The 13776-nt window shown below is 49.4% G+C and overlaps 3 protein-coding genes across 3 annotated transcripts; 2 read left to right on the top strand and 1 right to left on the bottom strand.

Moving 5' to 3' along the window:
• Positions 1-80: 80 nt before the first annotated feature.
• On the bottom strand, positions 81-1337 carry NEUTE1DRAFT_45294 (uncharacterized protein; the record flags this gene model as incomplete). Its single annotated transcript, XM_009853335.1, has 1 exon — positions 81-1337. A coding segment is annotated over one exon (1257 nt), but the record flags the coding sequence as incomplete, so codon positions are not given.
• A 1359-nt stretch (positions 1338-2696) lies between these two features.
• NEUTE1DRAFT_123454 (heterokaryon incompatibility protein) lies at positions 2697-4927 on the top strand (the record flags this gene model as incomplete). The annotated part of the gene is made up of 2 exons (XM_009854322.1): positions 2697-2714; positions 2879-4927. 2 exons carry the CDS (start codon positions 2697-2699, stop codon positions 4925-4927), a joined length of 2067 nt encoding a protein of 688 aa, XP_009852624.1.
• A 1876-nt stretch (positions 4928-6803) lies between these two features.
• On the top strand, positions 6804-7685 carry NEUTE1DRAFT_111459 (uncharacterized protein; the record flags this gene model as incomplete). Its single annotated transcript, XM_009854321.1, has 2 exons — positions 6804-7032; positions 7201-7685. 2 exons carry the CDS (start codon positions 6804-6806, stop codon positions 7683-7685), a joined length of 714 nt encoding a protein of 237 aa, XP_009852623.1.
• Positions 7686-13776: the final 6091 nt, after the last annotated feature.

The following is a 13776-nucleotide window of genomic DNA, read 5'->3' as shown; positions in this document are numbered from 1 at the left end:
ATTACTTGGATAAGTCCGTCGCATTCTGACTTGAATTGTAACAAAAGCCCACACAATCAATCACTGCCCATACGATGCCCCTAATTCATCTCCCCCTCGTCCTTCAAGTAAACCAACTTCCCGTTCTTCCACCTCGTCTTCAAAATCATGCCCATCACCTTTCCCGGCAACTCCCGTGCCACGCTTTCCTTCCCTTTTCCCTCCAAAATCTGCCGACTCGTCTCCAGGTACCGCCCCTTGAACTCCTCCCAAAGCTGGCTGTCTGCGGGCTGATACTCTGAGCCCGCACCATGGTTGCCGTTTTCGTTGCCGTTGCTTTGGGGAAGAGGAGGTCTATGATACCACGGATCATTTCCCCAAAAACTTGCTGCAGCGGCTTCCAGAAATGCAACTTCGGTTGCCACTTTACCACCGTCATCCATTACCTCTGGCATTGTCATCTTCTTGCAGCAGTCAAAGTCTAGCAGCCACATTGCGTGAGTGCCGAATAGTCCTCCTGAGCTGAATGCTTTGGAGCCGATGCTGGGCGCCGACAACGACGCAGAAGAGGACCGTGGCCGAGCAAGAACAAACTCCACGTCTCGCGCGTCGACCTCCGCCTCCCAATGAAGAAACGCAAGCGTGTCAGCCATGGCCATGGCGTATTGTTCCTTTGGAAGCCCGAGTTCTTCGATCTGATCGAGGTGGAGTGGAAAGTTGCGGAAGCTGACGGCTGATATCATCCGAGGTCTGTTTCTTGGTAGGCGGCGTCGTCCAAGGAAAGGGCGGACCAAACAGTTTTGTTCCGTCCTCGCGAGATCGAGAAGGTCGGCAGCGAGTTTCTCGCTTCTGGTTTCACATCCACCGTGGCCGCCATGAAATCTTTGGACGAGGAGCTGACGGACGTATTGCTGCATCTGCGGGATTCTTTCATTCCTGATGGCCTTGCATGGTTGGAAGTCTTTGGGGAGACGGGGCAGAAGAAAAGCCCATTCCGGGGAAGTCGAGGCGATGAAGTCGATGGCGGTGGGGATGTCGACTCGATAGCCTGTGATCAGGTTGCTGTCTGACTTTGATGTCATGGTTGCTGCTGCCAAACGGGCGAGGATGTGTTTGTGGATATCGTGTTCCTTGGTGATTGAACGGCCGGTGTTACAATCCTCGCGTTTGATGACAGACTTGTTATCCTCGTCATTGTCGTCGACGTCAGAGAGGCGTTCGGCCCAGACGGAGCCACAATTGCCACGGCCGATTTCAACGAGATCTCCTTGCTTGTTCATGGTGTATGCTAGAGTCGTTGTAGGATGTGTTATGTTATTGTAAACAATATGTTTTAGTTGCGAAGAAGTTAGAGTCGGAGATCAGAATGCAAGGAAGAGAGACCTGTTTTTTTTATGGCAGAGCCAGCCAGATGTCCTTCGGTGATACCGGACATCCGTAGGTTTTCGCAGGAATTAAATGCATATGCACTGCTCGTATGCAGAACACCGACCCTTTCCTTCCATTCGTTATTCCTCCGTGTCATTCTCCGAATCCCGCTCAATATGTCCTCCTCAAATGTCGTAGACAATCACCAAAACACCATTTAAAATACAGGGTTGGTGGCATCCAACAACCCCGAACATGCTCATCTGGCTGACCTGTAATGTTTTTTTTTCCTTCTCCTTTTTTTTTTCTCCCTCAACAATCACCCTGATACCAAGATAACAAAGTTCGTCCAAGTCGCTACTTGCTGTGAAAAACAGCTTGTTGCAATTTTCACATCCTATCACCTTCACTTCTAATACATCACCATGCAATCTACCTACGTTTGGAGCGCTTGCCTGACGACTTATCTAAGTAGGTAGAATGTACCCCATATTATTGCACTTTCTGTCAGCATTTTATGCAAAAGGTCCAGCCGGGTCCTCAGCACTTCGATAGCCTCATCTCTTACACCCCAGGACACTCGCCTGGTATTGATGTTATGGATCGGTAGTAGGAAACGAAATTTTGCCCTGTGCAACTTGGAATGGTTTATCGCGGTCCGGAAGCTCTTTCCTTGTATTCAATGTACTTTGGTGGGTGGTAGGTATATTTGCGCCTCCCTTTTGTGAGGGGCAAAATGCGTGTCCCGAACTCCTCCGGCTGGTCTTACCTATCTGTACCTCTAGGTTCTTGCCATTCTTTGTAATTGACAGCTCGGGCCTCGGGGAACCAGGAAGAGCAGGAGTGGATGGCAGAAACAACTCGAGAAGGTGCATTGTGCCAATTGATTTGGGGTTGACGACCGGGCCGATCTCTTCCAGCTTCGGGTTTTTTTTCCTCCTTTTCTTCCTCTCTCAATCTCAACAGAACACCCACCATTCAGTGTTTGGTAATGAAGCAATTTGGGCCACCATCCAGGAGGCTTTTCCTCTATCATTCTTTTCTTATTTTCCATGTCTTTCTTCTCCCCTCCTTCGACCCCATTTTCATCCTCTCTCCTTCAGTCTTTTTTCTGCCTTGCCATTTTCCTCATTTCCTTCTTACTGCTCAGTTCCCCTACATAGTTCTGCATGGCCTCGGTCCTCTCCCATGGCGAAAACCACAACATTCGATTATTTCACGACCGCCGCAACATGTTGGAGGTATTCTCGGCTCCGGGCCCTGCTTGCCTAGCCAATCACACGCCACGTTACCTCGTCATGTAGAATGGTAACCTCGCCATGTAACCTCAACGTGTGACCCTAGCGTCGATGGCCTCTTGGGTTCAGGTCAGGCAGCCATATGAATGGATTTTCAGCCTCTATGTAAACTTGCAACACCATCGCGTCTGCAGCAGTCGTCTTTCCAGAACTGTTAACATTGATCCCACTTGCATATTTCTTAATCTCGAGCGCCGTCCGATCTCTTCGTCTTCATGGCTTGTTCCCCGCAGACGGACGCAACGTTGACCGACAGCCTGTTCAGTTATGACTCGGTTCGTCTGTTTGATCCGTCAACCGAAATCCGTCTGCTCGACCTCCATCCCGGGTCTACTTATACGGACGACCTATCCGGCTACATCTACACTGTGCCTATCTCCCAAGCTCCCAGCTATATCGCGCTTTCATACGTTTGGGGGGACAGCACCAGGACGCATGAGATTTCAGTGGTCAATGAAGTCAACGATGGCAGAGGAGCTTTTGTAACTCTTCGTCTGACAACATCCCTGGATACTTGCCTCCGCCATTTTCGAACACTCCAGCGCCAGTGGCAGATTGAGCCCCTGCCCCTATGGATTGACCAGCTATGTATCAACCAAGAAGACGACAAGGAAAAGTCCTTTCAGGTTCTGCTCATGAAAGATATCTACTCGTCTGCACATCAAGTCATCGTTTGGCTAGGCCCTGCTGCTGACGGCTCCGACAAAGTAATGGATGCCTTTGCAGACATTGGTCAAGAACTTCTCGATAAGATCGGCGACCATATCTCAGAAGGACAGTGGCTTTCCGTCGATCGCCTCATCGAGAAGAAGATCGAACAACCTGGTGTCGTTGCTTTCTTGAAGAAAGCATACAAGGTTGTCTATGTATTGAAGAGGGATGACTATTTTGCGCGCTGGCAGAAAAGACCATGGTTCACGCGAGTGTGGACTATACAGGAGTTCTGTCTCTGTTCGGATACGATTTTTGCTTGTGGCTACAAGGTCGTCCCTGAGAAATTGGTTTCCGCAGTCGCCGATCTCGTGAACTGCATTGTGATGGACAGATGCTTGCGTGAACGTCTAGAGACACCTGACACACCTACTTATTGCATTCTCGCCTCATGTTTCCTTAAATTGCACTTGCTCTTCCAACGTCGGGTGCACTGCCAGTACCCGAATGCAAAAGAAACGCTGGAACACCTCCTTGTAGAACTCTTTGCTGGATCTACAAGGTTTTACGCTACAAATCAGCGCGACAAAGTGTACGGAATTCTTGGCTTAGCGGGGGACGCGGATGAGCTTGGGATTCGGCCGGATTATTCTCCGTCAACAACCAATGCGCAAGTGTGGACACAAACCGCAAGAGCGATAATCGAAAAGAAATGGAAAACACAACGGGTCAGAGGTTTATACATCCTTCGTTATGGGAGTCTGGGACAACGAAGGTCTACCCAACCGGGGGAAGGAATGAGCAGCACCAAGAACGAGAGGGAAGTACCGTCATGGGTGCCTGAGTGGGACAAGGAGATGAATAAGACGTATGTAGGAACCACGTCATTCTCAGCCTGTGGGAAGTTCAGAACAGCGGGTTTGGTACCTACTTCATCCCCTACGATTCTAGGCGTCCATGGCTTTTGCGTGGATACTATCGTGGACCTAGGAGAGCTGGCACCGGCTGACCATGTGGGTTATCGTGACGGTCCTAAGAAAATCGTTGAATTTTTCGACTCTGTCAAAAGGTTGTTGAGGATGTCTAAGCAGAACAAATGGGCCAAAAACATTTATGCAAGTACTACTCACCATGATGCTGCCTTATGGCGAGTGCCTATTGGGGATCAGTATGTCGCGTACGGGGTTGGCCAACAACATACGAAAAGGACAGACTCGAAAGTGGAATCAGTATACCGGAAATTCATGGCATACTACGAGGACTATGCCAGCCGGGAAGGTGATTGGAATGACTATGTTACAGCCCACAAAGCGGGAGATAAGCAGGTCAACTTGGCGGCGGACATGCACATGGATGAGCTTCTGGCGGAGGGATATTATATAGCCTTGCTGTACATGCAGGGCAAACGCCCGTACCTCACACAGAATGGATATCTAGGCATGGGTCCGGGGCACTCAAAGCCCGGCGACAAAGTGGTTGTATTCCACGGCGACACGATTCCGTACGTGGTACGACCGGTGCCGGAAAAGGGGGACAAGAAGTACCTTTTGATGGGGGAAGCATACTGCGATGGGATTATGGATGGGGAACTCGCTGATACGGCGGAGAGGGAGGATTTCTTTCTTGTCTGATCTGGTGTTCCTCTTTCCTTTTTGTTTCTTCTTTTTTGGTTTCTTGTGCAATCAGCGTCATGGCGGGCGTGTTGTTGACTTTTTGGATATCGGCGGACTGTAGGGGAAGTTGCATGTTCGGGGCCCACTCGCTCTTTTCTTCCACCAAACCGCTGCAAAACCCATCTTGGACACTCGATCATGATTTCTTCACAACAAATAAGTGTGAAATAAAAGTACATTAATTTCGGACTTCCTTGCTTGTCATCTATGAACAGATATGTAGCTTATGCATTTTGTCTTCTAGAAGAGACTGAGTTCCGGGGCAATACCGAGCTCCAAACTCGTGTCTCCAATGTCCACTTGCACTTGTTGTATATGCACGTTCTGAGTTTGGCTACGACTCATGAACTTGTTCCATTGCAACCAACAGGTTGGACACGCAGTTGACTCTTACCAACTTAGTCATACCGTATTACTCAACGAGATCCAAGGAAAGTGCCTCCCACAACAGGAAGGAGGTCTTTGCAACGAGACCGTCGTGTCGCTTCTGCGCTAACATCCCCTCCATGGAAAGAAGTCGCGTTGGTAATGACTTTCTCCAGTATTTAGGTCTTCCTGTCCTTGAGGCTGGAAAATTTCCTCTCTTTTTTCTTGATCACTTATTTCATCGCCCTTTTCTTCCCCACGCCATGCACCGCTTGACGCATGGAACCTCGCTTTGCATGCGTCAATAGCAAATCTGCGCGATGGTGTCTGCCAAAAAAAAAAGGGAAAAAAAAGAAAAGACGCATACAGCTCCAACCAGCGCCACTCCGAGTTGGACAGCTTTGAGACGCCAGGGAGAGTCGAGGAGGCAGCGTACCTACTCTAAGCTTGGAAGGCCGATGTCAGTCATCATCTCATCCACCCCTAATGGCAATCAAGCTTCGTTCATCGCAGCCGTTTAATGGGTCAAGAGAACTTTGACTGACATGTGAATTGGAGACAGGGCTTCGTACTTTCCACGGCCTGCTTGGCTTGACTACATTTCCGACCCCAACTATAATGGCTCTCGGGAAAATGGGGGTGGCCCCGAGAAGGGCTCAGAAGCACCTCGCTACTTTCCAATGCAAAGTATGTCCAAAGCACTTTACCAGGGCATGCAACCTGCGCTCATCGGCACGGCTCATCAAGTTCTGGTCCAGCCCGGCACTCCAGTGCATTGATAACATGCATGTTAGGCCCGGCAGTTGGGAATTGTGACCCCCTCGACTTCAAATTGGCCCATGTCCGGCATCTCATACCTTAATCTGCGGATCTCGGCCATTCAAACCCAAAGACTGTTGGAAAAAGCTGCATATATGCCGGTGTTGCATATATACCAATGTGCAGAGCCTCACGGACGTCCAAGTCCTGTGGAAATTCCATTGCCGTGGCCGCCGTTTATATGTATGTTCATGCGTAGAGGTACATACCTCTAAGCCCCATTTCGTCCTCCAGAACCTTTGCCATTCTTCGGTCTTTTGATGGCTTACCACTCACTGCCTCTTGATCTCGGACTAAAAAAAGAAGAGGAGTAAAAATTCCCGCTTCGCAGCTATGCAATGTACCTACCAAAGTGATTGCGCACAAAAAAACATCATGTTTCCTGGATTTCGTATGCATCGAAGGCGATGAAGGAGTACTGGAACGGCCTCTTCCAGCTCTATAAAGCTACCTATCTTCTCCTTTCCGTTTTACCTTTCTTCTCCATCTTCGTACTATCATCATCTCCATCAGTTCTCTTCTCACTTAACTCTCAAGGACGCTATTGGCGGTTCGTTCACCATAACGTTTCCTCGACCCTTCAACTTCAACGGAGAAGCCAGATCTTATTCCCTTTCTACCATCTGTCCACCGGGACCAAGCAAACAAGATGGACGGCGAGAAAAGACCCATTGTTCCCGACCACCACGAAAGTGATCAGCATGACCGCCCGTCCAAGCGCCAAAAGACCGAGGTGACGGAGTCATCAGAAGCCGGGGTGGGAGGTGAAGAGCAGGAGAATCGGGAGGAACAAGACGACAAGGAAGAAAATGAGAGGGAGAATGAGGAGATTACCTCTAGTGATGATGGCGAGAGCGAAACCGACGACGACGACGATAGTTTGCCCTCGCTGGACCTCTGGGAATGGCCTCCTCCCCCGCTCCCCGAAATTCAGGAACAGGACCAAGCCCATAATGAGCCCGGGCAGCAACTCAACCAGCAGCAACAGGAGCAGCAGGAACAATAGCAACAGGAGCAGCAGCAACAGGAGCAGCAGCAGGTCATAGCTGCACAACAAGAACCACAGCAGCAACCGCACCCCGAGCCAGTCACCCCTACGGTTGTGGTGCCTCATCAACATCATGAGACACAGATCGTGGCTGGCCTCCCCACGCCAGTCCTTGTACCCCAAGGGGGGCATCCGCACGAGGCGCAAATTGTCATGGGTTTGGCCACGCCAGCACCAGAGGCCGAGATGCACTTACTAATTGTCCCAGACGATGGGTTTGCTCTGCCTCCACCAGTCCTTGCTGTTATGCCCGAGCCAGTCGCTCCTGCAGTGGTGGTGCCTCATCAACAACATGAGACACAGATCGTGGCTGGCCTCCCTACACCAGTCCTTGTGCCCCAGCACCCTCACGAGGCGCAAATCGTCATGGGTTTGGCCACGCCAGCACCAGAGGGCGAGCTCCAGCTGGGTTTGAACTTACCAGCTGCTGTTCCAGACGATGGGTTTGCTCTGCCTCCGCCAGTCATTGCTGTTATGGGGTAGTTGTACCTGGAGACATCGAACGTTCACCGGCATGGTCGGAATGGGCAGATCTTGGGTGAGGTGGTTTCCTCCGTGTTATATCTCTAGGAGCAGGCAAGGCAGTCGGAGCCGTTTTGGAGGATCAGTAGCAGGGACGGATATCCTCGTTTTTTCGTTTGAAGTTGATGGGAGTGAGATGGGATTGGGATTAGTTTGGGGGGCAGTTCTGGTTATGATCGCTGGATATCTTGTTGGTTTTTGTCTTCTCTTTTCTTTAACCCTATAAACTTCCTACCTCTAGGTACCTAATCTTTCATCAATTCTTGACTACACCACGACAATGTTATCGTCCACAAAATCGTACCCTAAAGCCGATTGCGTATACCTTTTATACAGAAATACTTTTTCCTACCTAACCATAGCTGTCTTCTACAAGTAGCTCGCAAAGACTCAATTTGAGGGTCTCTACAGAACTCCACATTTTCCCTTTTACCAGTACCCTATTCTCGTCCTTCCCTATAACTCAGAGATCCCCAACCGTCACTCATCCCTCAACTTCTTTTTCAACCTCTCGTCTCATACGTAGCCTACAGTCTCATGCCCTAGCAGAGGTAGAGGTAGCCGTTCCTTCGGGTGGTCCTGGCTGTGTTATGGGGAGTACCTAGCCTGACTGGCTGACTGGCTGGCGGTGTCTCTTTGGTTGCGTTGGCTTCGTTGCGACTAAGTTTCGGACAGAGGTACGCTTGAACGATCCCGACGGCCCAAGCACAAGTAGGAGTATTAGCAGTAGCCGATGTCCACATGAAAGGCCAAATAAGGACAAAGAAAAAAGAGGCGAGGTCAAGCCAAGGACAGTCTGGTGCTCGAGTACATTTCGTCCGAGATATAATAAATAAGACCAACCAACAGGTTAGAGGTAGGTAAACCAGTCCACTACCGCTCGTTAAGATTAATTTTTTTCGGGGGGGTTTTCTTTTTTTTAAAAAAAAAGAAAAAACCGTTGTAAGACTGTAATAGGGATTACAACACATAGATTCGAAAAGACATCGACTACATATAGCGTCCTATTTGGAAATTTTTATTCAGCAAATGCCTACAAGAACTCAACACCAGAGGTGTTACAAAGGCGCTTGGATGCGTAGAGGTAGTAGGAGTATACCTAGGCAAGGTAAGGTACAATGTCAAAGGTCTCGGCTACTTTGTTCAGGACGAGTATACCTAGGTAGTTCTTCGTCGTCTGGCAGAAGAAGCATTCGGGGAGGTTTGTGAGTTTTTTGATCAGATGGTTCCAGATCTACTCAGCTCAGCTTGGTAGCTAGGTACCATAGGAGGGACAGCACGCTTCTGGTTCAAAGGTTCCCCACGGCAGTTATACGAACTACATAGTAGGTAGTGGGAGGTCCAGTCCTGACCGTAAACAGTCACTTCGGCGTAGTATGAGAAATAAGAACTTTTTGAAGAACTCCCCCAACTGCCTCGGGGCCGGCCGTCAACGTACGACTACTTTGCGCACGGGTTGGTTTAGTTTGGTTTGGAAACACCAGTGACAACATGAAAGGAACATGGAAGGATCGTGCCGAAACGTCCACCAAAGTGGAAGTCAGAAGAATCGTTGCTGACATGAACATACGTCCTGAGTGCTATGCCTCGGAGTGATTGATGGCTGCTTTGCCCAGAGCGGCGGCGGCGGCGGCCACGAAGACTTCAGACTATTGAAAGAGAGGCCAGGCTGGAATTGTTGGTAGGGTTGGTTTGTCGCTTTCTTACCTATCCTTCTCATTCATTCCCTCTTCAGCTGCCCCTATGATGATTGAGGGAAGATTCGCCTACCTAACTTACACTTACACTTGCACTTGGGTTCATGACCCCCTTTTCCCACCCGAAAGAAAACACATATGACCATACAGACTATAAAACACAAGGATTTCGTCGGCTTATAAATCGCCCATAGGTGAGGAAAGCCAGTGATGTCCAGACGAGAGTCTACTAGTAGAGTCGTTGACGATCGACGAATCCCTCGTGTCGTTTGTATGCATGTTCTTTTTGTCCTTTAACCATTTTTCATGATTTCACTTTGTTGATTTACGGGGATCTATTTTCCGAATATTATCATGTTCCATAAAATTTGGACTGTCATTCATTTTAGGTGGTAGGGGACTTTTTGTTGATGTTGATTGGACTGGGAACGGAGTAAAGGGATCGGGACAGTCGGGCCAGCGTGATCGGCGATCGGTCAGAACTGGTGGAGTCGTGAAGAGTAGGTAATTTTGGTTGATGTGGCGATGGTGGCGGTGACGGTGTGGTGACGGTGTGGTGACGATGTTTAGGTGAATGTTTGATGAGGTTTTGTCTGGAGGTTTGGTACGTGATATTTGACGATTGACGATGAGGGTTGTTGTGTTTGGTAAATTGGTACCCTAGTTTCGACGATTGTGGTGGTTGTGGTGAGGGCTTCCTTCCCTTTTCTTGGCTTTTCCCCCCCAATTTTTGTGTTTCATCAGTAATTTTGTTTCCACCGCGTTTCAACACCAATGACCTTCAAGACGATCTGGTGATCTGATCATGGCATCTTTGATACGAGAAGAGTTGTTAGACGTCTTTCCAAGGAAGGTATTTTGTCTTCTCGTTGACATCTGAGAATCTCCGATGTCGCCTTTTCCGGCTGTGCGGATGGACCCACCGTTCGTCTCAACGTCACCCGAACTTTCGGCGTAAACCTTTTCATTCAAATTCCACACCTTGGAAAACATCACCGACGACGTGAATAGGACACGTTCACGGAATGTTGACGTCTGATTGACATTGATCATGTTACTGACGATCCGACTTCACGCACACACCGCAATCATGTACCTTTTCAGCTCGATGTCGAGTTTCTGCGGCATTTGAAAGGCGGTAAAGCCTTTGCATAATGTATCTACGTAGCAGCATCCGCAAAAAATATGCAAACCACTGCACGAAGCATGCATACCTAGGTACACATGCTTGGACCATTTGTATGTAACGTGCGGCTGCACGAGTAAACGTGGACTCGCTGGAACCCTGAAGAGCTCGTTAGGTTTTGATTCAAACAGCGAAGCCCTGGGGCATGATTTGCGGAGTTTCAGGAACTTGAAGGAACAGACAAAAAAAAAACAAGTCGTCCAATAGGCATAAAAGTGAATATTAAATGGACATAAGATGCTTGGCAAAAGGCAACGTGAAGTTTGCAGATTGAGGTGAAAGAAGAGGGGATTTGCCATGTAAAGCTGGACAGTGCAATCCAGGCCCTACACAACCAAATCCCGTACACCCCACTGCAGGACGCACAGGCTCACACAGAGGAGGGACGGAGTAACCCGTTACCCGTCGCTGTGTGCCATTTTGAAAGCGTTTGCACAGCAAATGAGGTTATGAGTATGACATGTGGTCGCACAGCTGGGGGTTTGTTCGTAGGAGATGACGGAGATGGGAAATGAGAATGGTGGTACACAGGGGCAGAAGGGCGGGGATGCTTGTGTTACTGGTGATGAGGATGACTGAATGAATGACTGGATCTTGGGGTTATAATTTCTTGAAATGAGGTTCGATACTGCAATTGTTGACTGTAGTGTAGGTGGTGTACATAGAGATCCCGTTCAGGACGGTATGTGCAGTCAGTAGTGAGGTGCGGTTATTGAGGTTGGTAGTGTTTGTGGCTTATCCAGGTGGTTGGGCGGTTTTATTTCCTATCTTCTTTTCTTTTTTTTGCTTCGCTCTCATCAGGGACTATTTGCTGCAATGGAGTACGGACTATTCTGTCAATGATAGTTTATGAGAATGAAACTAGCGCCATCGTGAGTATTCGAGCCAGAGACACTTCATTTTGACAAAGTCCCCGTTCTAGTGTAGTTGCTCAGAATTGGACCAGTATTGTGGTCGACGTGGTGGTGCTGCTGCTGCACAGAGGGTAATAGTGGTCAAGCGTGTCTCACCGAATATTCGGCATTCAAGAAGAGCTTCCCTTTTCCCCTTCGATGCTTTTCGTGCGCATTGTGTCTTGCACGTTGAGCTTCTAGTGGTGCTGAGACCTCTGTGACCTCGGTCTCTTCGTTGTTTGTGTAGAAAAGACTAGACTCTGGGCAGAAAATGCCAAGCGGGACGAGTGACCATGTTCAGCGGGGCTGCCTCTCTGGGCTTCAGGTTGTTAGCACGCTGCGGGAAAGGGCTCCACACTTAAGACCTGTCAAATCATCGATTGAATCAATGCTTTTCAAGGCGGAGCATCCTCCCCAGGATCCCAGCCTTCTGTCTTGTCGCTACACTACACTAGTAAAAGTCTCTGATTTCGGACATTGGCGAGTGCTGATCCTGATTAGGGTCGATCGCGATCGAGGCCATCATCATCTCCTCATGTTTTTTGCTAGCGAAAAAGTTCGGAATGGCAGCCGATGGTGACAGGACTCGCGAGAGCGAGGAAATCAAAAAGACGAGAAAGGGAAGTAGAGCAAAAGAGATTTGATTGTGAGTGGTGCTCATGACATCAGTCCACTCTCCAATTCCTTGGTGCTCTCCACTCGATGATGCACCGCTAGCACAGACCAGGCAATGGTCGAATGCACCGCCAAATCGGCGTGGATCGAGCTTAAACCCAACCCAAGGAAGGGAAGTGAGTGCTGATGGGATGGGCGCCGCCGCAGGTACCAGGGCACCCACCTCATCCTCCCCTCGTCTGATATTTTCAACAAACTAGAGGTACTTGCACGTGAGTGTAAGGAACAACCTCTGCTCCTTTGAGACAGCCTCGAAACCATCGCAAAGGAACAACCTAACCAGCCCTCCGGGACTTTTGGCTCGTGGTCAAGTGGGGGGGAGAATGGAGACCGGGACGGGCTGGAATGGGAATTCGCACAAAACCCACTGTACGTATCCAGCGATCCACTCTGCCCGCACGCCAAGCGACCGACGACAAGCGACGATGAGCATCCAGCTGCTCCAGGGTTCAAGACCATGGTTTGAGATAAATTTCGACAAATTGGCCAATCAGATGCTGCCATATTCCTGCCCAGCATGTGGCTAGTGTACACTAGAGACCGGGGACTCTCCACAGAGAAACATCATCGATGCAAACCTTATTGACAAACACCGCACTTTCCCCGACTGGAACCCCCAAGAAGCAATTCCCAGCTTTCAAGCGATCATCATCATTCAAGAAAAAAAATGAAAAAAATCTTCAACCACGTCGTCGGGACCTGGGCTGCCGAATGAATGACTTGATAGACTACAATGTACACTATGTACACTACATTGGCTTACGCAAGGACCGTACGATCGGGCAGCGGCCTTTGGCAATCTGGGCTTGGCCGCCAGGAAACCCAGCCTCTTCCGTCACAGGCGTCACAGAATCACAGGACCCTCTTCTCTACTTGCTTCCACGCTTCCATCCAGCAGCCAGTGAGAAGGGCCACAGCAGTCTGGTGGCAGGTTTAATGTCCAGAATTTCACCAACCCGCTGCGTACCACGGCAAATGGCCGGTTTTTGAAACACGGGAACGACCTTGCTCTGCTCGGGTTCTCGGAACAGCTTGCTGCTCATCTCCCCATCTCCCAATTGCCTGCCAAGAGATGGTTGATTGATGAGTGGTCAACCGCGAAGACGTGTGCCATGACATGACATCCCAACATACCCAGCTTTTTACGACTCTGCAACGTCAACATCAAAGTCCAGGAACAGCAACCAAGATGCTGATGACATCCCTTTTTGGATCCCCAGGCACAACAACACTTTACCGCTTCAGCCATAACCCAGAAAACAAAAAAAAAAAGAGTTCACACCGCGTATGGTGACAGGGAGAGGCCTACAAGCTGTGTACCTGCCAGTTAGTCAAGCTACAGTTGCAGTGCATAATGTGGCTTGCTTTTTCTTTTTTTCTTTTTCACCCTTTCAGTTCCTTGCAACATGGAATAGCTCGCCCTGGCCTTGGCAGCCTGCCCTGGGACGACCTGACCCTGACCTGGTGCCCTGCAAGCAACGTCACTCAGTCACCTTATCACCGGCCATGCCATTTGTTAACTGTACCAGAACCACTGCTAGTGGTTGCCACGGAGATGCACACCGAATCTAGTGTATGTATTGCGGTTGCGAACCAAAGAA

Source organism: Neurospora tetrasperma, assembly GCF_000213175.1.
Source record: "Neurospora tetrasperma FGSC 2508 unplaced genomic scaffold NEUTE1scaffold_4, whole genome shotgun sequence".
In the NCBI taxonomy this organism is placed as follows: domain Eukaryota; kingdom Fungi; phylum Ascomycota; class Sordariomycetes; order Sordariales; family Sordariaceae; genus Neurospora; species Neurospora tetrasperma.
This window is presented reverse-complemented; position numbering and strand designations above follow the sequence as displayed.